Below are 27,301 nucleotides of genomic sequence, written 5' to 3'. Positions count from 1 at the left end.
GAAGTTTTAACTGGAGGATGCATCCAGTGGTCCAACATTGCCACAGTGGGTCCCAGGTGTGCTTCTGCTCATACACGTAATGTGCTGTTTTCTCCCCATCTTTGATTTGTGCATCCTGGGTGAAATAACATTTGATGCAAATGCTGCAAAGACTGGAAATTGGAGTGAAATAAGAAGGTTAATGGAGGGATGTCAGCCAGAAAACTGAGTTCACTGGGGATGTTGTGTTTGTATGTGTCACTAAACTTTTTATGCAATGACTGTAGGCATGAAATAGTCACTATAGGTTAAACAGTGATTAGATGGGAGTACAACAGCTCATTTACTTGTTAAAGGGTCATTTAATATGATTTTCAGTATTTTCTTTAATCATCAACAATGCACATTTGTGTGTGATAGTTTTAGGATAAGACATGAACTCTGTGGCACAGAGGAAAGAAAGAAAGAAAGAAAGAAAGAAAGAAAGAAAGAAAGAAAGAAAGAAAGAAAGAAAGAAAGAAAGAAAGAAAGAAAGAAAGAAAGAAAGAAAGAAAGAAAGAAAGAAAGAAAGAAAGAAAGAAAGAAAGAAAGAAAGAAAGAATCTTTATTTGTCAGTACATATCACACATACTGAAATTGGTCCACTGCATTTGACCCATCACTAGTTAACATTTTCACTGGGAGCAGTGGGCTGCTATGTCAGCGCCAGGAAGCAACTGAGAAGTTAAGAGTCTTGCTCAGTGGATTAGAGCTCTGTTGGCCCACCAGGGACTAGAGCACCTCTAATCACCTCTGCAACCACAAGGCTAATACTCCCCTTTACAATGATGTAGAACTTGTAAGGACCATCATGTGGATTGAGTAACGCAGCTAAACCTGTCACCAAAGAAATGTGCCAAAATCGTCTCCAACATTCTCTTGTTCATTCTTATTTTGAGATTCCAGTGCTGCCAGGTTTGTGTCAGTCACAGATGTATAGCTGGCACTTAATTGGCACCTAACTGATCTGACTGACATACTGAAAAGAGGTTCTGGAGCCATCATCCAGGATGACAATAATCTCCACCCACAGAGTAACTTTCAGAATTTAGGGGTGGAGAGTAAGGATGGACTTGCTGTGAGTCCAGACCTCAACCCGATTGAAAATTTGTGGGTTTAGCTTGGGCGTGCTGTATGTGCTAGAGCAGGGATCACCAATGTTTCCCTGCTCCAACACACCAGACTCAAATTAATGGCTCAGTAAGAGGCTTGTCAGAACTTGACAACAAGAACCACTTAATTTGAATTGGGAATGTTGCCAGAGGGAAATCTAATCAAGTTTATTTATATAGCATATAAAAAAAAAAATTAAAGAAAATTGACCAAAGTGCTTAACAGTTATCAGAAGCAAAAGATAAACAATTAAACATTTATAAAAGCAGGTACAGTAAAACTAATAAATAATAATAATTTAGATTGGACTTGCAATTCCTTATTATTAGGCTTTCCTAAATATGCTCTGAAAGGTCTCCTGCTGATCTAAAATGCAGCGGTGAGGGTTCTGATGAGAAATAGTGGTTTTTGGTTCCCTTTATTGGCTCCCTGCTAAATCCACAACACGGACTGGACCAAAGACGGAGTCTGATGAAATCTGTTGGTTTGTCTGAGCTAGGCAATTATATTTATGAATTAGCTTGTATGAACACAGTTATTGTAAACTGGACTAATGTGGATTTGTTTAATTAGATCACAATGAATTGGCTTGAGTTCATTATGTCTGTAAAGGAACTTGAGGGGACTTTGTTGTGTATTGGCACTATACAAATAAGGCTAAAAGGAACAGGAGAATATAGCAAGGGATTTTTGCACATTTTTCGGGGACACTACCCACATTTAGTCATGTTGCTCATTCCACTGAAACGCATTCCTTACTAGTCTTACCTCTTTGTCAAGGTGACTTATCAGGCTTTACAACATGTAAAACACAACACAAAGTTGTATAATTAAAGGGGAGAAATAATCAACCAAATACAAATTTTCTTAATTTTTATGCTTGGTTTATTTAAAAAAAAAACACACACACACACAAACTGTTTCGTTTTATTTGTTTTTGTACTATTTTCAATTCCATTCTTGTCTTACACAACTCAGTATTCATTTTGTTGTACAGTCGCATTAGAGAAGAACCCAGTTTGACTAAGGATTTGCGGTTAATATGTCAGGACTGAACTAATATTTTACTGGTACAATCTTGTGTGGCAAAGCCAGGAGCTGTTTCTACCAGATAAATGGCTCAACAGACATCCAATTTCAATGGTTTATGAAATAGCAGTAAAAATGACAGCTGCTAGTTTGCTGCAGTTATATTTAAATTTAACCTGCAGCTTTTTTTCTGTTGGCATTCGCCACACTGCCACTTGAGAAGTAGACATATTTAATATTACCAATCATTCTGCAGTGACTGAAAATGCTAGGATTTGTGATTACAGCCATTGTTGTGATATTGATTCATATGAGGCAGCAGCCATTTCACTCATGTGGAACACAAAGCTATGAAATACAGTTCCCAATAAAGGGCAAACAGTAACTGACAAAGCAATTTTCCACTCAAGGTCTCCATAATACATTACATGAGGGCTAACTTAAACCCATAGATCATAGCATGAAACCAAACTATATTTCACAGGCTGGATGCCTCCCATATGACAAGGCTGTAATTATAATCGAATTATGTTTAAATAAAAAGCCTCAGCTACACAGTATGCATAGTTCAGAAATAAAGAGGAGCAAAAACAGCAGAGAACCAAATGACCTTTTGCTTATTCACTTGCTCTGCTTTGACATAACCTTTCTCATAAGATACCTATTTTGAAGCTGGAGGTCAAATGGGTTTGTTTTGGTTCTATAGTCGGATAATAAAGTGCTAATAAGTAAATACAAATGAACTATATTGACAAGTTAAATTCCACTGGAATTACAGGTGAAACTCAAAAAATTTGAATGTTGCGCAAAACTTCATTAAAATAATATATAGACTCATTACATGCAAAGTGAGATATTTCAAACATTTATTTGTTATAATTCTGAAGATTATGGCTTACAGCGTATGAAAACCCAAAAATCATCCTATCAGAAAATTAGAATATTCTATGAAATCAATGAAAAAAATTCATTCTAAATACAGAAATGTTGGCCTGATGAGTATTGTCATGCATATGAACTCAGTACTTGGTTTGAGCCCCTTTTGCATGGACTACTGCCTCAATGCTGTGTGACATGGACATGATAGCCCGTGGCACTGCTGGGGTGTATTGGAAGAGCAGGATGCTTCAAAAGCGACCTTCTGCATTGCTCAGGTCTCATGTGTCTCATCTTTCTCTTGGCAATGCCCCATAGATTTTCTATGGGGTTCAGCTCACGAGAGTTTGCTGGACAATCAAGCACAGTTATCTCTTGGTCATTGAACCAGGTTTTGGTTCTTTTGGCAGTTTGGGCAGGTGCCAAGTTCTGCTGGAAAATAAAGTCAGCATCTCCACAAAGCTTTTCTGCTGAAGGAAGAATGAAGTGCTCCAAAATCTCCTGGTAGACGACTGCGTTGACTCTGGGCTTATTAAAGCACAGTGGACCAGCTGTGACATGGCTCCTCAACTCAACAGACTGTGGAAACTTCACGCTGCACTTTAAGTGTCTTGGACTGTTGCCTCTGCATTCTTCCTCCAGACTCTGGGACCCTTATTTCCATATGAGATGCAAAATTAGCTCATCAGAAAAGAGCACTTTGGACCACTGCTCAACAGACCAGTTCATTTTTTCTTTAGCCCAAAATAAGACTCTTCTGTGTTTTGTTTGGGAGCAGCTTAACAAGAGGAATACCACATTTGAAGCCCATGTCTGTCTGTGTGGTGGCTTTCGAGGCACTAACTCCAGCCTCAGTCCACTCCTTGTGAAGCTCCCCCACATTTTCTGAATGGCCTGCTGCGGTCATTCCTGCTGGCTGTGCAGCTTTTTGTTCCACATGTTGGGAGCATCCAACTTCTTTTGCAATTACATTTTTAAGCTCTCCCTCCTTGTGGAGGGTGTCAGTGATAAATTTCTGCACAACTGTCAGGTCAGCAACCTTCCTTATGATTGTAAATTCTACTGTCACAGATTGAGAGACCGCTTAAAAGCTCAGGAGTCCTTTGCCGGTGTCTTGGATTAATTATCTGATTAGAGTGTAGCATTTAGAAACTACAACACTGAACCTTTTCACTCTATTCTAATTTTCTAAGGTTTAGGTTTTTCAGATTCCATAAGCTATGAGCCATAATCATCAATAATATGACAAATAAATGCTTGGAATATCTCACTTTGCATATAAAGAGTCTATTTAATATGCTTACCTTTTTAAGTTTAATTACTGAAATAAAGTTGTGTGATATTCCAATTTTTTTAGTTTCACCTGTAGGTGTGTCGCAATTATTACATAATCACCTGATCAGGACCATCTGAGCTGGCAGTGAACGCAACATTTTATTGAACTAAATTTTCCAGTAAAAAGACAGACTGGAGAAACTAACTGAAATATATTATTTCAGGTTTCCAGGAATTCTGTTATTGACATCATCTAGTTGCATAAGTGAAAAGTTTATCCCACCAACTCAAAATGCTTCACTTCTAATACCATTTCAATAAGTGTTTATCTACAATAATTGTGGATTTTGTTGCCAAACCAAAACACAACCTAGAAACTCTGGGGATGTTGGGATTTTAAACCAAAATGCAAGACGAGACTTCAAAAACGTTGAGAAGGCAGTTTGTCAGACCTACAGCAAAAAGATGGTACTCAAACATCGAAATACCATAAAAAAAAAACTCTCAGACTGACAATATTAGTAAGACTCCACTTATACTGCAACACAACATACAGGGAAAATAAAAACGTATTTTTTAATCTACATGTTCCCATGTCCACTACCAATAAATGCCTCTTAAACTACAATGGCAGCCTTAACTGTAATCTTAAGATCACCGTTTCTGATTGTCTCATTTTCCAGCAGGGATGCAAAGAGAGCAGTTTAAAACAAAAAAAGGGCTCATTAAAGGACAGAACATTATTCAAGCAGAAGTAAACAGCAGACAGGCAAAGGTACTGAGTAACCGGCTATCCTCTCAACACTTCATTGTGTTATGGTCGTCTCAGAGCGAGCAGAATATGCATTTTGAGTCGGGTTATATTGAAAAGATGACATAGTGGAGTAAAATATGAAAAAGGAGAATAAAGAAGTTGAAACCCCACAACTTTCTCTGCAGACAACCCGAAACACGACTTGCACGTCTGTTTTGCTTCATGTGTTTGATTTAAAATGTGGCAACTGTTTGTAAATAGATCTGTTGGACAGTTAGCGTTAAAGGCTTTAAATTGCCCATCCGCCCTTACAAAGTTCAAATCATTCACTTGGTCTGATTTCAAGCCACTGGGTGCTGAATTTATAGGTCAAAATAATAACCGTCATAATGCTCACACACATTTTTCATGTATGTTTTGGTGGATGAAGGAGTGAGTGAAACTTGTTGCTAATCGCACACATTTCGCTCCACACCTTTGGATGCTCCAGTGAGATGCAGATCATGGGCTGATCATGCTCTTTATTCTTTTTGGCTTCATGGCAGCAGAAATGGAAATGACTGAGAACAATAAGGGCAAGTCTTTCATCAAACATCTGTCATCTCATCTTCCATCTCGTCCCCCTCCGTTTCACCTTCTGCCTCGCCTTCTTCCTCCTCTTCCTCCTCAGATGTCACATCTAGCTCATCCATCTGAGACACACACTTTGGACATGAGCAGATGAACAGGTAGTTCTCCCTGGAAAGAAAATGTTCAGTCACACTGCTGCAACACAACACCTGAATTCATCAGAAGAGATCTGCACTCTGCTTAATAAAGTGATACTTTTCACCAGCTGCTGTGCACTGAAGCGACTGACTGTTTAATGTTGTAATTAATACTTGAAGTGCTCTTAATGCTTTGAATCAGCTGCTGGGATATGAGGGCCAGACTAGAGAGGAAATAATTTTTTTTTTGTCCAGACTGAGAATTGTCCAGGATGCATCAAAGCTTTAAGACTTTGTATGTGATGCAAAGATGGATTCACATCATGCTGATCAATGAGGAGCATGAGCTCAGGAGCAGCCTTCAGACCCCGTACTGCTTCTGCCTTCATTGCCTGGCAGGCTCTCTATTGATCCAGATGGAATTCATAAGAGTGTGACCCTGTTCAAGCAATTTATCAGAGGGATTACAGATGTTTACCTCAGAATTTTGTGCCTGCTGTGTCGGCTTCTGTCCCGCTGACAGCAATCCAAGTAACTGATGCAGATCTCCTGAAAATAGTAGAAAACACACTTTTGAACTGGCTGAGAGAACCCAATGACCATTATGAAGCAACTGAGCCTTAATGGTTACAGTTTAGTCCAGGGAATATACTCTTTGTGTTGCTATTTTTTTAAGAGAGCAGAAATAAATGTTCTGCATGTCTATGCACCATTATGCAGGAAGTTTTATTCTTCTATCTCTCTCCAGTGAAATATCCCATTTCAACAGCATTCAAATGAAAGCTTTATGGTGAAAGAGGAACGGCTGCTGTGGCATTACTGTGCCAAGCAGATCCAAGGCTTTTCAATCTTTCTGACAGCTTGACAAACCCACTCCAATCCTGAGAGTCTCAGCTTTCTAATACTGTCTGACAAGGGAGAACGCAAAGCTACAGAGGGATGTTCTGTCTCGTCTATCCAAGCTAAAAAGTTATCACTCCGGACCCAGAAGTGTCAGCTGACCTCTCCTGGGTTGATGTCACTAAGAGCACTGAGGTGAAGCAGGAAATTGTTGTTCGGGAAAGACGCCTCTGCATTTGGGATGCAGCTGTGGTTACCTGCAAGGGTCAAACATGACAAAATCAAACAAAACAGAAAGTCAGACAGCCTTTTGACCTGTTTAACAATCTCTTTGTGCTGAAATAACAAATCGCTTAACTGAGACGCCTTTTTTGCACTTACATGAGCTTTGAAGCAGAAAGAGTCCAGAGCCCTCACAGTTCAGAAAGTCTCCCGTTTCTGAAGAGAAAAACACAAATCATGCACATTTCTGACCTTTCACTGGGATTTGCTCACAGGTTACATAACAAGGCCAACGCCATCATTGCTGAAAAACTGCAAAAACAGACAATAATAAACACCAAGCCCAACAATATGACTGCCGCAAATCTGCTCAGCTGAGACAAAAATAATTACTCCAGAAAATGCTGCAAGACTGAGATAAAACTGTGACCTTTTTCAATGTCCTTGTACAGCTGGTCAATAAAAGCGTCCAATTGCTCCCTCTGCTGGGCAGGGAGCTCAAGTGCATCACAGGCATGAACCCACTGACTCAGGGAACTGGAGTTAAACACAAAAACATGAGAAGCACAGAAGGGAGGGATTAGAAGTTCCCAACTAAGATCCATTGCTGGACCTGTTGGCAGTTAAAAGTGAAAAACACAGGCAGGTGTTTACCTGGTGCCGATGCCTTGTCCGTTTGTTCCCACCAAAGCAAACAGGGAACGGAAACCCTCAGGAACAAACCACTGCAATACAGGCATAGATGCTGATTTAAACTATTTTATAGCAGGTAAAGAGTGTGACAGCATCATGGGATGTGATAACAGACACATCATTCAAGAGAACAGGAGACAGTAGTTGGTTTGAGTCAACAATCTAAGAAACAAAGAACTGTAATGTGACTGCTGATCTATTTGCATACAAATAGAAACTGAGCCTACAACTCACATAGGTTCACCAAAACAACCAAAAAAAAGACACTGGCTGTGTCCGAATGTCCACCCTACTCCCTAACCCCCCGTTCACTACATAGGGCTGCACTATATAATACACTACATAGTACACTCATTCTCTTGGCGATTCAGACACGAAGCTGCCTATTTTTTCCTCATCGCAAACCACATGACTACCAGCCGTCACCATGGCAACCACAACACGCATGAAGATGTCATTTCAAATCCAATCCAAAGTTGTAAATATTTTAATTTTTATTCCTTATGTTGTATTTTATTCTTTGTTGCATATCGATTCAATAAAAAATGTTTTTTCGCCTCCTTGCGCCATGTTGATCTTCTGCCCGCAGTGCATTGTGGTCTATATTGACCCGTCTAGTGACCATCAATGCTCACTACTTTTCAAGATGCATTGTGGGTAATTATGAGTGCCCTACTTTTTTCTCTCTGGACATTCGGACACTCCTACAAAATGGCGTGACACCTATATAGGACACTATGTAGGGAGTAGGGTGTACATTCGGACACACCTATGGTCGTGTTTTCAGCTGCAACATTCAGGTGGTGGAGTCAGAATGTGTCATAAACAACATGAAAGCTTCGAATCACCATGGCTTCTATTGATTCAGCCTGGTGGTACTGGTGTAAGGGTGTGGGAGATTTTTTTTTTTTTTTGACATACTTTGGGCCCCTTACTAATTGAGAATAGTTTAAATGCCACAGCCTACCAGAGTACTGTTGCTGAGCAGTGATGGGATGTGGTGGATGTGCAGTCAGCAGTTCTGCAGCAACTGTGTGACGTCATCATGTTAATATGGACTGACATTTTCCAGGAATTGTCAAATCTATGCCATGAAGAATTAAGCCAGTTCTGAAGGCAAAAGGGGGCTTCACCCTTACCAATAAAATGGTTGGTGAGGGTCATGTGGAACATTTAGGAGACCCAGAATATTTGGCTCAACTTGGCTGTAATTTGCCTTTTTGACTTCTGAATTTTTTGGCAGCTGTGCAGTTTTTGACTAAAAGAAGCTGAATGTGATGGGGCGAAAACACGAGGAACACTAAATTGAGACATACTCACCCGACTGAGATTATCATCATAAAGTGCTGCTGTAAAAAGACCGTGTAACAAGGCCAGCTGCCCCTGCAAACATAACATGACATAAATAAATAGTCTATTTTTACACAGGACATATATCATAAGTAAAAGTAGCAACAGTGGGAGTTTAAACTCTCTGAGGAGATAATATCACTGGACTGTGAAGAACTGTGTGTCGTCTTTGAACAGTCAGACTTCATACATTTCTCACTTGAATGACTTCACGTCTTCAGCAGAAACAACACGAAGGTAACTTACCCTGAACTGCTCTCCCAGGAGCTTGTGGGCGATTTCCTCCTCCTCATTCGCTGCACGGCTGCAGAAGTGAGAGAACAGCTTCTGCCAGTGTGCTTTGTCTTTGGCCTGGACAACATTAATAACGTTGCATCAATTAGCTGTTTTCCAGTCATTTATTTATTTATTGTCTCTCGTGGGAAACTTAATCGATTGAATAATGAATGAATAATCGATTCAAACCAAATTACTTGCTCTGTCTGCTCAAATGCTAACATCTTTCTAGCAGTGCAAACCATTTTCAAAAACCAAGTATAAAAAGACAAATTTGGTTTGCCTTATTTATTGTGCTTAAGTCATCACATTATCTCCCTCCTTAATCTGAGCTTCTTAAAAGATTTTCTTCTTATTTTCAACCCAATCAGAGACTCACCTGTTTGACTAGAGCTACCATTCTGGCCATAAGCATGATACTGGAAGTCTCTGGGGGATAATGCATACTTCTGAAAGTGGGAAAATGCTCTTTATTAAATAGTGATCAACACACAACATACGGTTAAATCATGTACAAAATACTTTGTCACCTCCATGCATCTTTGAGCTTGTTGATGGGGTGGTCTGGATCTTCCTGAGAGGGACCCAGACACAGAACCCGATGGTACTGTTCAGATGCAGCTTGCCGACACTCGCTGCTGCAGTATATGACCTGCAGAGGGCGAAAGGAAGCAAATAATATAACACAGCACAGGTCTGCCTCTCTTTTGCAGAAACTGTCCATTTTAAATCAACAGCTTTTTCAGTTTTAATTAACATCATCAGCATAAAAGGGGCAGTCTTCATTTCTTAAACCATCTTTATATAAAAACTAGATAAGTCTTCTCTCACCGTGTCACTCTTATAAAGTGTGATTTGGATTATCTGTAAGATCGTGTTTGTTTAGATTAATTCTGAAAACAAATGTACTGTTTGTTAAAAGTTAAAAATTGCCTTTGCTCTAAATGATCATGACAGAAGCTGACAAAAATCTACGCCACCCATATTGAAAGAGACTAGCACTGCCGTCACCTGCCTGAAAAACAATCCACCTCAAGGCACACCAGTGACTGACATACCTGGCATTGAGGGCAGGCTTGGTGCAGCTCGGGGCGAACACGGCAGAGCTCAGGATGAGGAAGGCTGAGTGAGGAGTTGCCACTGAGTCTCCTTGCATTCTCCTCTGCACTCTCCAGAGCTCGTAAGCAATACTCACAGGCTGTTAAATGCACCACAGTTAAAGGCAGATGTAAATTGATGACTTAAGAGATGGTACAGTGTTGCTTTAAAGAAACATTAAAGCACACACTGAACTTTGGTCTGACAAAGGTAAACATGAGACAAAGCTCTACCTAAAATCCTGACCTATCTACTAGGAGTTATGTTCACATTCTGATGCTGTTCATGTACAGTTACATGTCCTTAATGCAACATCAACCTCAGTTACTATTCAAAGGTGTGATTTAAAAATGATAAAATCCAGTAGTTGCACAAATGAAAACATATCTTTTTTGGAGCAAAACTCAACCAATAAAGCACTTTTTCCACATTTTACCTTTATATTTATACAAAGCATTCCACAGGAACTGCGCAGAGACCAGCGGCCGCTCAATGAAAATGGTGTCTCCCTTCTTGATGCTCCTTTTAGCAAAGAGACCCTTCCCCTGAAAAAATAAGCAGCAAAAAAGCAAGTTTTAAATAAGAATTTTATCTTTATATTTATATACGAGTTTGGTTGTATTTTCTCCAACAACATTGTACAAACATCAAAAAGTGATCACGCAATAACAAGCCCAAAATAGGGCATGTAGAAAAACGGGATGCATAAAATGAACACAAAGAGACTTAAAATAAAAACAATGAATGAAAACTAATACAAAGACATACAAATCTGTTACAAAAAATAAATAAAAATAAAACTGAAATCTGCCAAGAGACAACATAGCAGTTATGTTAACTCACATGTTTACATTTTGTATTTTTATTTTTACTTTTGTTCATGAATCTTAACTGACATTGTTAATTAATAGAATATGCCGCTGTTTCAATAAACACATTTAAAAAATGATAAAAGAGTATCTGAAAGATACACAAGATACACAGCCTTTTTATAATTTAAGATTCCTTTTTACTCAAAACAGTTCAGGTTAAATAAATACTGTTTAAAAAATTTTATTTTTATTTATTTATTTTTATTCCTGCAGTCCCATCAATTCATGACAACCCAAAAAGAGATTTAACACAAGGAAAATGGTCATCCACACTGGTCTTACTGCCTTTTGATGGCAAATATTTTCTTTTTTTTAGATAGATAGATAGATAGATAGATAGATAGATAGATAGATAGATAGATAGATAGATAGATAGATAGATAGATCTTTATTTTTAGCACTGTTTAATCTATGAAGAAAATTGATTATCAGATGAAGTCCCAAATAACGGATACAGACAGGAACGTGGCAGGAATAAAGATAAGGGTCTTATTCATTCCTGGTTTTCTATGGTAAGCAATTGGTGCAATTCCTGGAATGAACTTTTAAATATCTTAAGAACAGCTGAACATTTCTAAGATAAGTTTTATTCAAACCCAGGTCAGAAAGACATCTTTGAAGTCGGTAAACCCCGCAGTCCTGATGCAGACTCCTGATGCTGTTAAATCAGGCAGTTTCCGGCAGGTTAGGACAGTCAGTAGCTGCATGAGCCTCTCATGTAGCAACAGAGCGACCAGCAACACCGCTGCTTTGAAGCGACAATAAGGCACAAATTTAACTCAGTCCGTTCAGTCTGACAACCTGAGTGTGTCTCACCTTTGTGTTGTCTATAAATCGGACTTCTACGCTGCTGGCAACTTTACCGGGGTCCACGCACAGGGAAAACATGTCATCCAGGGGGGCAGCCATGTTTGTAACGACCTCTACCCTTTCAACTCTGACACCTGATCCGTGAAAGAGACGGCAGCGCCCTCTCCTGGCCACATAATGAACTGCGCCAGTTTCTGTTTCTGAGGCTTGACAACTAAAATAGTTTGATGGAGATAAGCCAGACAGCAAAAGAAAATCCAATTAATGAAAATGATCAAAGAAAATGTTGTACTATATTAGTAATAAGCATAAACCATTTGGTGTTTCAGGTGGAAAAATAGAGACAGCTCTGCCTAAATGGTTTTCTGAAATCTACTAAAAGGTTAAAGTGCTGTTAATATATATTTTATAAATAAAGTACTTTTAATCAAAGAGCTTTCCAAAATGAAAAAAAAAACCTTCTCTCCTTCACAGACAGCATAAAATACTGTATGTTAACAGTTGTATAAAGCAATTCACTGCATATTCCATAAAATAAACAAACAGCAAAATAAAAGATAAGTGTTAGTCTTGGGATTAAGAAATGTCCAGAGAAGTTCTTTCACCAAAACTATGCAGCTGAATCAGAGAAAAACATTAACATTCAGTGAAAGAGCATTTATTATGCATATATTGTAAAATTATATATATATATATGTTTACATTGTTCGACTAGCAAACATTTAACAATATTGTAACAATACAATTATTATATAAAGGATTACATAGCATCATCAGTTGTTTAATATATATGGTATAACTGTGTTTGAGTTATTGTACAAAACAGCTTATTAGGTAATCTACAGCAGTGGTTTAACAACAGTCAGTATTGCAGGAAAATGTCCTGAAAACAAGGTAAGACAGAAAGTTAGTACCAAATCAATTCTGTTTCTTCACATTTGTGGGTTAAAAACATCTGGAGTGAAATCTCCTTTAAAAAGTGCACAGATCTCTGTGTGCGCTCACAGACATGTGTATCCACTGACGGCGAGGTTTCACATTGTTATATTGGTCCATGGTCGTCAAGAATCTTCAGCAGTTTATATCAGCCATGAAGCCTGACAGTTGACTCCACTCAGTCCTCTGAGGACGTTTCTAAGCCTGTATATATGCTGAGATTTATAGCATTGTTACCAACAAGTCAGAAACTTTTAACTGCTTTCCAACACTGTAGTCTAACAAGCTGGGACATATATTATTGGCAGTGTGTGTGTGGACTGATTAGCAACAGGAAATAGCAGCCCAGAACGGTCTTTATTTGTCCACCAGAGGGCGCCAATAAGCTCATTTTAAAATTGATTATCTTTTCAGGTAAAAGGTGTCATTGTCAACACTCAGTAGTTTGTTCATTTAAAACATCCTCATGAAAAATGTTAAAAATCCAGTATATATCAGGCTCTAAAACCTCTGATTCATACAGTAGGGGAGCCGACCAGTTCTCAAACTGGGGGTTAGCACCTTATAAAGAGTCTCCAGACTTATGTAATAATAACGAACATCACAGAAAAGCAAAAATAAATTTCTAACATTTTTTCCCTCTTCTTTTATCTCAAATAAAGAATGTTTACCTCTCTCTCTAAAGAAAAATAAATCCAAACTGGTCATGTGATATGTAACCAGAGATAAAAGCTTCTAAGTAGACATCAATTAATGAGGCCAAGTGAGGCATAACAACTCTGGGACCCACTCATTTGGAAGTTAATGGGCTGCCAGAAGGATTTCTCACAATGTAGCTGATTAATTAAGAATGGTGAACCTGGAGATAAATCTTGTTGGAATCACTGTTTGCTTGTGACAAGTACCATGCTACATTCCTGTATGTCAGCTGTTGAGGCTGGTTCACACACACATACCGCTCCTCTAATTCCCCAGTTTGTACATCGTTTATTGTTTTCCTTGGCTACTCTCCTCACACCCTAACCCTTTCTTCTTAGAAAGATGAACAAGAAACTGAGAAATTGTGCTGACAGGTATTTAACAAAATGAGAAAACTTTGTTAAAAGCCAGTTGACCCAGTTTTTGTTACAGTTGCAACATTATTTAATCCTTTGTTGAGAAATGACCTTATTAGTGCACTTCACTGGATATTCAAAATGCCTTTGCATGCTAGTGCATGAAATCATCGAATCATACTGAGTTCTCCACACCAGCCATCAAAGATCAGGCTACCAGGCTACTTCACTGAGACTGGTCTTTAACGTAAGAAATTTGAAATAAATGTTAGCACTGACCACTTACTTCTGTGTAACTTTAGTTATTTTAGAAAAATGTATACAAGTTTAAAGTCTTCTAATATTCTCAAATATTATAACACTATGAAAATTTAAATTTCCAAGTGTTTGAGTGCCCGATAAAGGATTAATTCCAGCTGATCTTCTGCAGCATGTGTCAGATGTGCGTAAGTGCTTGTGACAGCTTAATGTGTCACACCTTTCTTTCCTCCTCACTCTTTCTTCTGGAATGCATTTTAACAATGGTGACATTCTTAGAGGAGACGAAGTGCTTCTGGATATGGAAAGCATAAAAGCAGCTAAAAAAAAAAAAAAAAAAAAAATCATAGCTCTGTGAAATTAGCTGTGATGGCCCAAAGAGAAAAACCCAAATATGCTGCAACACCTATGCTTCCACAGAGCTTTTTACCCTCTTCTACCACTATGTTTTTGTTTCCCAGCTCCCACACTTCACTGTTTTGGTTAACAAGCAGCTTTATAAAAAAAAAAGCTCAGACAACTTGTTAATGGCAATAGTGGCACGTTGAGCATCTGAAGTTACAGAGAGAACAAATATTGGACTTCAATTCATCACCTGGTCAAAAGATCAACTTCACATGAATTGTTGCATTTCTCTGTTTCTGCTAGTTGTACTACTGTAGGTAGTGCTCTGTTAACAGGTTTGTCACATGAAAAGGGGGAAAATGTTGCTTTTAGTGTTACCACCAACATCAAGTAGATAACACACCATGGATGGCAGATTTAAGCAGCACTGATGAGCTTTTGTCATTCATCAAAACAGATTCAGATAAACCTAGACTGTACTTGTAACATATATTGTACATATCAGATTATTAATTCATGCTAAAAACACAGTAAAAAATGGTTTCTATAAAAAACAGTAATCAAGAAAAGAATCTGTGGCTTTTTCAAGCTCTGAAAGAGATCTGACATAGTAATCACTGTGATCTTTAGAGCAGTAGAAACAGGATTAATAACACTGGGAAAGTACACCGGGACCTACAGTCTCTACAGTGATAATAATGCAGCAGATCGATCCATAACCCTGCAGTAGGTTCTCAGTGTCAGATATTCACAACGCAGCCTCAGTTCTCACACAACACGTCATCTATCATAAACCCTTGTTGTAGGTTACAACCTTGCAATCAGTTGCCATGGCGATTTCCGGCTCAAGGCGAGACACCTCAATCTGTCAAAAAGAAAGAGAAGAAAAAAACATGACGATAAAGATTCAGCTCTAAACCGTTCTGTTCAGCCTTAAAAGTACATTTTAGTTAGACAAAGCAAAAGACAGCCAGAATTAAAGGGTTTGGGCCAGGGTGTGCCAAGTGGGGTACATATAATTTGATTTTCTTCACAGCTGCTCCCTGAGCCATCTGGCTATTAGATCAGCAGTTCGTCTGATAGTACATACTGTACCTGAGACATCTGTGGGAACAGGCTGATGGCCACGGGCAGGGAAAGTCCAAACGTAACCAGGCACACAATGCTGTGGATGGGCAGCAACAATCTGCGGTTGCGCTGCAGGAATCGCAGCCTGCACATGACAGGACACAGAAAAAAGCTGTGTGAACCTGAAGTGTGGATCAATGCAGGATGACTGCTGCAACGCCTGGAGTTATTTTTGGGTTGAAAGAAAAACATCACACACAGATTTGGGGAAGCAATTTCACACAATTGGAAGGTAGGAAGTTTAGCCAGTGTGAGTTTAATCAGCAAAACAGCAGATATCACCTTTCCTTTAACTTTAAAATAAACGCATTTTGGTGGGATTTGGTTTCCTGTTCTTTCTTGTGCATTTCCTCTCATTTTGTGATCATGGGAGACAACAGATGTTGTCTTTGATTTGGTACATACACAATTCTGCTATCTCTTTTGAGATCACACACTACAAAATAAAGATTTCTGAAAGTAATAAGCAATCCAAGCATGAGGAGAAAAAGCAAAAGGTTTTAGGCTGGTTAGTCAAACTGTGAAACAATGCACCAATAACAATTTTGCCACTAAATACTGGTATGTAAAGGTTTCATGCTTGTCCTGCCGCTTGCAATACGTGAGCAAGAACTAAATAGATGAAACAGGTAAAAGCAGCTTGTATTTAAAAGTGGGGGGTTACATTTACCTCGAGTCCTACACAGAACAGAAGTAAATGCTTCTTTAGGGATGTTTTTTAAATCTCCAATTAAAAATTGTAGCCATGCACCCAAAAGGGGGCCACAAAATTAATCTAAGACTTGAGAAGATAGTAATCTGAATTCCCCCAAAAATTGGGACACTGTTGAAAATGTAAATAAAACAGAATGCAGTTATCTGCAAATCTCATGAATCCATATTTTATTCCCAGTTGAACATAAACAACATTTCAGATGTTGAAACAGACTTTTACCATTTTATGGAAAATATTAGCTGATTTGTGAATTTGATGACAGCAACACAAGGTGGAACAGGAACAACAGAAGGCTGGAAAAGTAACTGGCACCATTACAAAACAACTGGAAGAGCATTTGATAACTAATTAGGATAACTGACAAGAAGGCAGTAAACTGACTGGGTACAAAGGAGCATTTCAGAGAGGCAGATGTAAACACGGGCAGAGGTTCACCAATCAGACATCTCAAAAGCTCAACCTTTTTTATATGTCATATTTTCAGCTTTTAATCTGAATCTTAAATTTAAAAAAAATGTCCAGTTTAGGCAGGTTACACATGTGGTAGACCGACCGATCATTGGTCACATTTACAGTAATGATATACTGTAATTCACTGACTTCAATATCTTATCCAAACCCGATTTATTCTTTTATATGTAAAAAAACAACACGTGCGCACAAACCTCTCGAGGTAGGACATGATGATGGGAGGCAGGACAAAGATTGGCATTGGTAGGACCACACGTGTGAAGGCGGTTTCCATTATTGCCTGAGAAAGAATATGAAAAGGATGAGCAGGCACAGTGGATTTTATATGTCTCTATTGTCAACTTGGAAGCTGAGCAGCAGCAGGAAGGAACAGCATTCAAAAAAAGAAATCACTCACGTGTCTTGCGGCAATTTTGGAGGATCCCACCACGTTGCCGTTGCTGTCCAGCACATCGATGCCTTCAGAGAGCTCATTGTGTCTCATCAGGCCCACATTACAGATGTTTGCGCTCGCTGGTGAGTGAAAGAGAAACTAAAGATATTCTAATGCTTTTGCACAATATCTGAACAGATGATGACAAGAAATGCTGCCACAGTAAAATATTATCTAAAAATAACAAGAATAATACTGTATATAGTCTGTTGTACTGGTGGCGTGCGGTGCACTAAAAGAAAAAATATATATAGTGCAGAAAATTATTTACTTTATTTTTGTACCATTTGTAAATAAACCTTACATGAGTAAGAGGTTGTGAGTCCATCCATCAGACTGCCACACAAACCCCTTCTTTATAACACAGAGTCTTTTGAAAACCCACCTACAGCTGGGAAGGGGACAAATCTCTGTATAATGGTTCTAGTGGCAGGGCTCAGCTTGTTGGCCCTCTCAATCAGCACATTCAGTCCCACCTTTATAATACAAATATGATTTAAAATGATTACTGTTGTTACAGCTAGTATTATAAACATTTTTAATGTTGTATTTTTGTACAGCTTAAAGTGCAGCAAGAAGTGAAGCATTATTACCAGCAATGCTTTTGGATGTCAATGAAAAACAAACACACTCACTGCAATAGAGACAGCACTTGTCACAGCCCCTGTATAGCCTTGAAGAAACTTGGATGTTGGCGTAGGCTAAAGACAGATAAAAAAATAAATAAATAAAACAAAAAAAAAAATCTCAGCTCAATACATGGGTTACTTTACAATAAAACCTTACAATAAATTATTGTTGTTATAGAAGACAATTAAAAGCCAAAAAAAACATTAAGCCTCATGTCAGTGGGACGAGAAAACGAATAACATAAAAAAATGTGACTCCAGACTGAAAACACTTCCTTACCTTTGTGGCATTGCGGTTTGCATAGTTCACACAGGCATTGTGACTCTGGTTCAACCACTGAAGAAAGAGAGTAAATGGAATGAGCTCTGATCCAATAATTAGGTTACATTACATTAGATTAGCTAGCTAGCTATCTATCTAGCTAGCTAGCTAGATAGATAGACAGATAGACAGACAGATAGATAGATAGATAGATAGATAGATAGATAGATAGATAGATAGATAGATAGATAGATAGATAGATAGATAGATAGATAGATAGATAGATAGATAGATAGATAGATAGATAGATAGATAGATAGATAGATAGATAGATAGATAGATAGATAGATAGATAGATAGAAAAAGTACATTTACCAGATGTTCCAAATGATAAATTAATGCAGTGATTTACAGTGATGCTCAAAGTTTGTAAACCTTGAAGTATTTTCTATCAATCTGAAGAAATATGACATAAAATATCCTAATATCATCACACAGGTTCTAAAGCTAATGTAAAAGAATCTTATTAAATAAAAACATCTGGCTACTGGAGCCTAACTAGTACAAGAGCTGTATATCAGACCTGCACATCAGCTGGAGGATTTTTTTTTTTTTTTTGCCTATTCTTCTGTACAAAACAGCCTCAGCTCTGGAATATTGGTAAGTTTTCTCACACGAGCTGCTCACTTCAAGTCTGTCCATCACATTTGTTTTGAATTAAGTCATTGACATTAACTTTATAAGGACAGTCACAAAACGTTTTTCCAACGGACTTGCAGCTGGTTCATGTGGTCTTAAGCTAAGTCCAGATGTGTAGCAATATTCATTTTGCATTTTTTCCATGCATACCATTGTTGTTTAATTCTACTCAAGAGGGATTTAAAAACATTAGCTAATGTGAGAAAGGCCTTTAAGTCACTTAAAAGCTACCCACAATACCCTTAGACTTCACAATTTGACTCCTTCCTTTTCAGTGATCTTTGTTGCTCACCAGTTTCTTCCAACTGTCTCATTCTGTCTGACTGTGCAATTAATGACTTTATGTTTGTGTCTTGTTTAATTTGGATAATCTTATTTTACTTTGTTGAATATCTGACAATGTCATTCGTCATTTTTATACAGAAATATAGAAAATTGCCAAGGTTTACAGGCTTTCCAAGGACCATGGCACAATATGATTGGAATTTCCAGTACCTGCCATATAATGGTAGACATCACAGTCTGGTTTGGGAGAAGAAGGCCAATGACCTAGATGAAACCAGGGAATAAGAGCTTATTTTGTGACAAAATAAGTTCGACATCTCATTTCATCTGTCCCCAAACATGACTATGTTCATGGATATCTGCACTGTTAAATTTTACCAAGTGCATTATTAAAATGTATGGTTTTCTTATGAAACTTACAATTGGTGTTCCAAATGGTACATAACCTGCACAGTGAAAACATGATTTTCAGCGTAAGAAATGACCACAAAACAACCCTACAAAGATCTTCATCTGAGGTCATACCTGACATTCGGAATGGCATGAAGATCTTCTCTCCTGTGTCAGGATGAATGATGGCCTGAGTGCAGAGAGCATGAAAGTTTCCTCATGCTGCCAGGAGTCCACAGACTTGAATGCATGAATGTGTAGTTAACATGAGTCAACGTACACATGATGATGTACGTACCTGCTTGATTTTCTGGGCCTCCCACAGCTGAACGGGTAAGCAAGACAGTATTGAAGAAAAAAAAAGTTTATTTTTTCATGAGAATTGATTTGTGTTGGAACAAAATATCTGCTTGCATTTCAAATCTGTAGTAAGCAGTAAGAACAGCACATAATGCTTTTACTTCCCAGTGGACATATATCCACTTGCACTGATGGATGTAGCAATGAATTAGGTTCCTGCGCATTTGCAGTAATTAGAGACTCCCTTGGCTTCTTTGAATCTTTAAATAATATTCAGTATCATGATGAAATCACTAAATTCATTATTCAGAAGTTACTGAGCTATTTATGAACAGTGGATCACAAAAATTCTTCTCTCAGTCTCTTCAGGGGACTCTCTAGGGCCCGATGATTTCTGCAGTGCGGTAAACACGACAATGAAACTGGAATAAACTGTTGGAATATTGTGGAATTTGCTCATACGTGGGTTTGATTCTCCCCCAGAAGTTCAGCAGTGGCTCAGAGGTCAACAAAAAAACAGAGGTTGTCCAAAATATTATGTAATTCAACAAAAAGCAGCTCTCTGTTCCGTTTCTGGTGAAGTATCAGGCTGAGAGCGTACTTGCTGACAAACAAGAAGGTTTGTCACTAGGAAGCAAAACCAGCCGCCATTAACCTTACCCTGTGCGTTTGAGCTGCATGAGGAGGCTGTCCTGCAGAATGGCCACGGAAAAAATATCAACCACTGTACATGTCAAACCCCCCCCCCCCCCCCCCCCCCCCCCCCCGTCCTAAGTTTCCTGGTAACAGGACAGTATCATATCACACACTATACAGTGTGTTTTACTCATTCTCAACATTTTCTGAAACGTGGTTTTTTTTGTTGTATCACATCAACGCCAGTAAAGACTCACCTGAACTTCAGACACTCCAGGAGGAAGTGTGCCATGCTTATAGTCATCAAGGAGTTTGATGCATTCTTTTAACCGTTTCTGCGAACAAATTACAAGACTTTTTTTTCTTTCTTTTATGCTTGCACTGCCATATAAAGAAATATAAATACACCCATGCACAGCATCTTATCATAGATAATTGTATCTGTACATCAACACATTTCTTAAGACTATAAGATTTACTGTTTTTATCATAAATATTCTCCCAGTCAAATGATCTATGAGTTGCTAGAATTTAATCTAAAATTTCTGAAAAGTGCTTATACCCCATGTGACATCTAAAATTCTGCATCACGGTTTCCAATCTGGACCTTGTCTTGGATTTTGACCTCTGTTCTGACTACAGTACTTGGATACTGTTAACTCTTTACTCTTTGCCCATTACCCCTACATCAGTCATTTACTTGTTTAGCCCCTGCAAGCTTATTGTCCTCAGTTCTCCCTGCCATCTGATCAAACTTTACCTATCATTCCCTGTGCCTGCTCGCCTTCAGACCCTGGCTCAACTACCTACCTGCTCCGCCTGCAAAATCGCTGCCTTTTTGCTGCAATATCCTATAATCCCCCTCTTTATACCTGGGTCTGCCCAACACTGCCTGTGTTCTCAGCTCTTGATAATTAGCCCTGTATATGTGTTAAACCAATAAAAAATCCTATCCTTTAATTCTGTTCTAACTGGCCCTTTATAAGTCTGTCAGACATAGTTGTTAGTTTTATGGTACAGTTGGCATTTTTTCTAAAATAAATTAAGAAATTAATCACAATCACTAATCAAAAACTTTTTTTTTTCTTTTAATCTGAACTTAAATTACAACTGTGATAATTGGGATTCATTATTTAACCCCAAGCAGGTTTTATGAGGCTGTGTAAATAATATATGTATATCAGACTGAAGTTCTGACCAAAGACATAAATATGTCAAGATGAATACATGTACTTTTACACAAGCTTTACCTCTGACACAAACAGGGTGCTGGGGTCAATGATATCTACGAAATGTCTCAGACGACCAAGGAATGAACTCTGAGGAAAACAGAGAGAGAGTTAATTATTAATGGAAGTAAATGCTTTATTATACTGTAGCATCAGACCACCAACACTTTTCAATGGCAGTGCATAGTGTCTCTTTAGCAGGCTGACAGTTTTAAATTGTACAAGGAAGCACAGGATCATTTATGACTATAACCAAGATTTCAGAAATACTAAGGTCATAAGGCACACAATCCTAACTGCTATGAAATGTTTAATGTTTTACCACCATCAGTGTAAATGAGGACAGGATTATCACTGTTGTGGAGAAGCACAAAGTCTCTCCATTACAGCTTCCTATATTTGGCATCTGCTCAAAATCAGGTCATTAAAATATCCCAGCAACATATGAAAAACTAACACCAAGCTATAAAAACCTAAAAATATGCACAGGTTTATTGCTAGTCAGGCTAATTGTTGCTAGGGCTGGACAATATATCGAGATTTTCAAATATATCCAAACTTTATAACACACATTAAACAATGAGGGACTATCATTTATATCGAGATAGCTTGTTTTGAGTCTTTTCTTTTTATGTTTTGTACAGCTTTATTTTTGATATGATCATTGAAAATAATTTTTCGTTCCTTTTGTTTTAAAAGCATTTAATTTATTATACAGCTACTTTCATTTCAGTTATTTGTTTTAATGCACACGTGCTGCTGATCCTTAATAAAAGTGCATTTAGCGCTCAAGACTGTAAATTCGAACGGTCTCTTTGGTTACTTGCCAAACACAAATATATTGAGATATATATTGTATAACATGATTCAGTTAAAAAAACATTGAGATATGAAATTTGGTTTATATCGCTCTGCCCTGGTTGCTTCCCTTCAATCTTTATGCTAAGCTAAGTTACGCTAACTAGATATAGCTTTGTATTTGAAGAACAGACATCTTCAATCCTTTAACATTCAGCCAAATACAAACACATTTATTTATGTGTTTGTTTGTTTATTTATTTATTCTTGCAAAAGTTTCAACCTGCTCCTCTATGTGTTAACTCCCACACAGTACAATGATTCATGGCTTCTTCTATGTGATGAAGACTGCGAGAGGCAGCTCAAAGCTGTGAATCATTGGCAACTTAATGTTTTTTTTTCTTTCTTTCTTTCTTTTATGTTCAGGACATATTAGGACATGAGAGACTTCTAAATGGCTAGTGTACAAAACACAGAGCTGTTGATGTTCAGTGGTGAAATTTGGAAGCAAATTTAATTATCAAGATTTATAAACGTACACAAATAATCTAAGTTCATATCTACTCAATGCATTTGTTCAGCTGAGGCTCGAAGCTGCTGGTCAAGCATCCTGTTTTCAGTTTGTTCCACTAACTACATCAGCATGCCAATTGCTGTGTATGCATGCCAGTAGTTTGAAAAGGCTCAATAGGAGTTTGTGCCAAGAGTCTCTTTGGCAACCTGGTTGAGCAAAACATGGCAACCCGATTCAATCAGATTCCCTCTGAGACATTTATCAGTTATGAAGGGAAGGAAACACAGCGGAAAGGCAGTCTCTATTTTAATTATCTCTCTACTCCCAGATACTAATTGAAATGACTGGAAACAACTTTCAGCCTTAACAAGGACTGAAGATGGAGACAAAACATCTCTCTGCTTTGGTTTTCTATTCCTGCCCTTCCCACATTGCATGTCTGGTCCTCTGACAGGCCATATGTGCTTCAGCTCTGTTTTGTAAGAGTGGGGTAGTGAGAGATCCATGTGAGGAGCTGGCTTTAATTATGCATGAGTTTCAGCTCCCTTGAGAGTACACAAGTAGGCTAGCAAAGATGGATCGCGGCAGAAAGCGCAAGCAAACCAAGCAAGATTTATGCTGATTCAAGGGCTGGTCTAATTTTATCTGCTTTGATGCAAGGGCTGGAAAGTGTTACAGCACTCAAGTCATCATTGACTGTGGATTATTGATTTAAAAAATCACAGCATTTTCTGGGTCATACTGAAAGGGTTTTTTGACAAGAAACACAAAATAAACTGTAAGCAGCCCAATACAATACAATAATACAATACAATACAGCCCAGGACCTTTAAAATAAGGTTGGATTAGATCTTAAAGGAGACTTAAGATAAAGAGCAGACTGCCATTCAGGCATTCAGAGAACAAAGCAATATCCTGTGTTAATTGATGTGTTCATGAATTAATCATAAAACAATGGGTCCCTAAGGGATGGACGTGTAAACAGACCCCACCCACTTACATATGATCAAAAACATCCAGACTGAAAAAAATTACATATATTTTTTAATTGTCTATTGAAGACCACTTTTTAGGTTTTAATGTGTTTTAATCATTTTATGGCAATTTTCCTTTTCACATTTTTTTTTGGGGGGGGGGATGGGGGGGGGCAAAAAGACCCTTATGATTCTTTTGTGAGCCACTGTAGCCGTGTTTTACACCACTTTGTCATGTGATTGTCATGTACCCCCTTAAAAGCTGCTTTCTGTACTTTAGTGGTTTGCCGACATTTCTCTGTAGCTGTCTTCCGACTCATTAGGCCATTTGGGATAGCCTATTTTTGTATTGTTTTAATGTCCCGTGACATATTTGTATCCATTTTCACTTGGTTTGAATCGCTCTGTTGTGCTTTTATATCTCACTTGGTAATTTTGCATCTCCTTTGAGTTGCTTTGTGATTATTTAGCATTTTGCCTGTTTTGCTGCAGTTTGTCAGCAGTGTTGCATCTTTCTTTTATTTTTTTGTAATATAACCTAATTTTCTCATTTTGTGTGCACTTGTTTGCAGCTGAATATTCCACAAGACATCAAAACTTTGCACAGATGCTCACTGTGGAAATGTCAGGGAAGGTCTCTTGGCTTTAAAATTTAATTTATTTTTCTGTAATTTTCATATGCTATTAATATGCATTTTTAACTAAAACAGTTTGGATCAGTTAAAATGAGATGAAGTGTAAAACGGACTAAAAATGTGTGACATATTTCTACCATCTGCATATGGACTTCATCCCATGCATCAATCACTTCCATGAGGCTGCTGCTTTAATGAATGACACTGACCTCGAGGGGGGAGCAATACTAATTTAAACGTACCTCATATAACGCTTCCTCTCTTAATCTGCCATCTGAGTTAACGTGAAGGTCACTTTTGCCTTTAATGGCATCCAGTATTCATTTCTGAATGGAAAATTGGGAAATTGGCTTCGGTGCGCATTGATCTGCTCCTTGTAATCTGGTTCCAAAGACCATCGCCAAAAGAATTACATATAATAAAAAATAATAATAATAAACAAATAAAAAAAAAACATGTCCCCCTAAGGCACTGATATTGTCTTATTTTAATTGGCGTGAAAGCAAGTGCAAAATCTAGGAGGGGGGATAAACTAACGCTTATCCCAACTAAACTGTATCACGGTCTAAACTAGTCGAATCACACCCAGAAGTTCATTGTCAGCTGGAAGTTGAAGGATTTTCATCACAGACAACAAGAATCGGATACATGTCAGAGATAACTTTCGCTGCAAAGTCAACATCCAGAGCATACTGGCAGCGCAGGGCGGAGGAAGAGGATGGGGCTGTTTTTCACCCGAAAGCCTTAAAAACAAACCGTCATTACGGCTTAGTTAGTGGGGGATAAGGAGGACTTACCTGATCGTATCGGGGTTTCCCGAGCTGAAAAGCAGGAAATGCTGCAGATTCCGCCATGACATCCAACTCTTTATTTATTAATGAACTGAATCATAGACGGATTTTTCAAGTCGAGCGAACTACATACAGTGTGTAACTAGTGAAGCAATGTGCCGCTAAGCCTGTCGGGGTTTGTAGTTTTTTTCTTTGCCTTAACACTGGTAAAGTTGATGCGCATGACTACACATCCCAAATAATCGATAAGGCGAAAGCCATTGCATAACTGTTCGAATTGATCTTGTGAGAGATAACGGCTGATAGGTGTCAGGTTGACCCAATAATTATTATGTGGGGAGGTGTGGCCTGCTGGGCGAAGAGACGTTAGTGTGAAGCACTGATTAGCGTGGACTGCTTTCAGGAGCCAGGAGGGACTTAATAAAGAAGCTGCAGTGATATGAATCTTCACTCTGGACACACTTTCATTAAAGTGTCGTCTCACAGAGGCCAAAAGTGACACCCTGCTGTCTGATATATTACTTCAATTTGAATGAGCATAGAAAAATATGAAACAAATAGCGCATGTTGTCTGTTTGAATATACAGTAGAAAAAGACAAAGAAAACATGGACTCTGTCTTATACCTAGCCCAGATCTAACACAGTGTGCATAGGGAAATGTGGGTAAATAGCGTTGTTTCTCTCCACACCTAAATGCAGAAGAAAAAACTGTAGCCTACACTTAAGCAAAGTAAAAGTGAAGTTGTTTACCTTCCATTTCACCGCATTGCCCTCACAACATTTCAGCGGTAATAACAGCATCTTTATGCTACTATCTGACATTTACTGCTTGTTTTGCACAAAACTGGTAACATAACCAGTAAGCGATTGCTCTTATTCTACCACTGCAACAATTTACATATCTATAATTCAAGGATGCAGCAGTTTTTTTTCACAGTGTGCTAACACCCCTGTCTGTCTAAACTGTATACCAGGTAATAAAAGATGTAAACCAGTTCATAAAGTGCACTTGAAACCACACGAGTGGGATTTATCTAAAGTACTACTAATGTGGGCTATACATGGTCTGTGGAGTGAAAGATTATTTTTCTATTGAATTGCAAAATCAAAGGCAGCAAATCAGAGCTGCTGAACCAGCAGCTTTTCCATAATTACAGTAGAGAGTGCCCTCTAGTGGAGAGATACGCACATTGCTGCTGCAGGATTTAACAGTCAAGAAAACGACAGTAAACGCTTTTAAACCATAAGTTTGAAGTAGAGTCATAAAATAAGTAATATGTGCTTCCAGGTTTTAAAAGTAGGTAAACATAGCCTCAAATAAACAACAACATAACATATTTTAGTATTATTCATTTGGCAAAAACAAAGCCAAAGTACAGAACCACTTTCAGCAACAATAACTTGAGGCAATCATTTTCTGTTTGATGTTATCAGTCTCTCATCTCATTGTGGGGGGATTTTGGACCAATATTCTAAAGAAAAAAATTGCTTAAGTAAATGGAAGTTTGCAGACATTTGTTTATGAACAGCTTTCTTAAGTTGCCACCACTAGATTTCAATCAGGTTGAGGTCAAGACATTGATTGGGCTCAAGCCGTTGCTACTGTGCTTGGGATCGTCATCCCCTTGCAGAAGACAGTTTGACACAAGCTTTAGCTGTCAGACAGATGGCTTCACATCTGGCTCTAGAATTGGTATACAGAGCACGTCACAGTCAACTCACTGACTGCAAGTATTCAGGTGCTGTGAGGGCAAAACAAGCTAAAATCTTCAACTACCATGCCTGACAGCTGATGTGCTGTTTTTTCCACTTAGCTACATCTCAATATGGGATTTTGATTCAGATGTCTTTTTTCAGATTAAACTTTACAAACTTAAGTTTTAC

The 27,301-nt window shown here is 38.3% G+C and overlaps 2 protein-coding genes across 2 annotated transcripts; both read right to left on the bottom strand.

Annotated features, from left to right (window-relative positions):
- Window positions 1-5,518: 5,518 nt before the first annotated feature.
- On the bottom strand, window positions 5,519-12,059 carry smyd5 (SMYD family member 5). The gene is made up of 13 exons (XM_041990703.1): window positions 11,940-12,059; window positions 10,688-10,796; window positions 10,212-10,351; window positions 9,684-9,805; window positions 9,533-9,602; window positions 9,124-9,228; window positions 8,848-8,910; window positions 7,489-7,559; window positions 7,265-7,371; window positions 6,994-7,050; window positions 6,775-6,869; window positions 6,251-6,321; window positions 5,519-5,803 (listed from the first exon to the last, which is right to left on the bottom strand). Exons 1-13 carry the CDS (start codon window positions 12,030-12,032, stop codon window positions 5,653-5,655), a joined length of 1,254 nt encoding a protein of 417 aa, XP_041846637.1. The 5' UTR covers window positions 12,033-12,059; the 3' UTR covers window positions 5,519-5,652.
- A 454-nt stretch (window positions 12,060-12,513) lies between these two features.
- Window positions 12,514-25,691, bottom strand: sfxn5b (sideroflexin 5b). Its single transcript, XM_041990718.1, has 14 exons — window positions 25,423-25,691; window positions 21,726-21,794; window positions 20,733-20,810; window positions 19,838-19,864; window positions 19,675-19,729; window positions 19,570-19,595; window positions 19,360-19,413; window positions 18,184-18,240; window positions 17,910-17,975; window positions 17,660-17,750; window positions 17,239-17,354; window positions 17,036-17,121; window positions 15,623-15,740; window positions 12,514-15,392 (listed from the first exon to the last, which is right to left on the bottom strand). Exons 1-14 carry the CDS (start codon window positions 25,477-25,479, stop codon window positions 15,315-15,317), a joined length of 978 nt encoding a protein of 325 aa, XP_041846652.1. The 5' UTR covers window positions 25,480-25,691; the 3' UTR covers window positions 12,514-15,314.
- Window positions 25,692-27,301: the final 1,610 nt, after the last annotated feature.

This window comes from Melanotaenia boesemani, chromosome 7, assembly GCF_017639745.1.
Source record: "Melanotaenia boesemani isolate fMelBoe1 chromosome 7, fMelBoe1.pri, whole genome shotgun sequence".
Classification (NCBI taxonomy): Eukaryota; Metazoa; Chordata; class Actinopteri; order Atheriniformes; family Melanotaeniidae; genus Melanotaenia; species Melanotaenia boesemani.
The sequence above is the reverse complement of the archived record's forward strand: the minus strand, read 5'-3'. Positions and strand labels throughout refer to the sequence as shown.

What these genes read in the sequence shown, in the direction of transcription:
- sfxn5b (XM_041990718.1), bottom strand. Translation starts at nt 25,479, where the DNA reads ATGGCGGAATCTGCAGCATTTCCTGCTTTTCAGCTCGGGAAACCCCGA. An exon ending in TACCATTTGGAACACCAATT is followed by an intron (nt 19,414 to 19,569) that starts GTAAGTTTCATA and finishes GGTTTCATCTAG; the next exon opens with GTCATTGGCCTTCTTCTCCC. An exon ending in CAAACCGCAATGCCACAAAG is followed by an intron (nt 17,976 to 18,183) that starts GTAAGGAAGTGT and finishes ATCTGTCTTTAG; the next exon opens with CCTACGCCAACATCCAAGTT.
- smyd5 (XM_041990703.1), bottom strand. Translation starts at nt 12,032, where the DNA reads ATGGCTGCCCCCCTGGATGACATGTTTTCCCTGTGCGTGGACCCCGGT. An exon ending in AAGCTCAAAGATGCATGGAG is followed by an intron (nt 9,603 to 9,683) that starts GTGACAAAGTAT and finishes TCCCACTTTCAG; the next exon opens with AAGTATGCATTATCCCCCAG. An exon ending in AGCAGGCACAAAATTCTGAG is followed by an intron (nt 5,804 to 6,250) that starts GTAAACATCTGT and finishes TTTTCTTTCCAG; the next exon opens with GGAGAACTACCTGTTCATCT.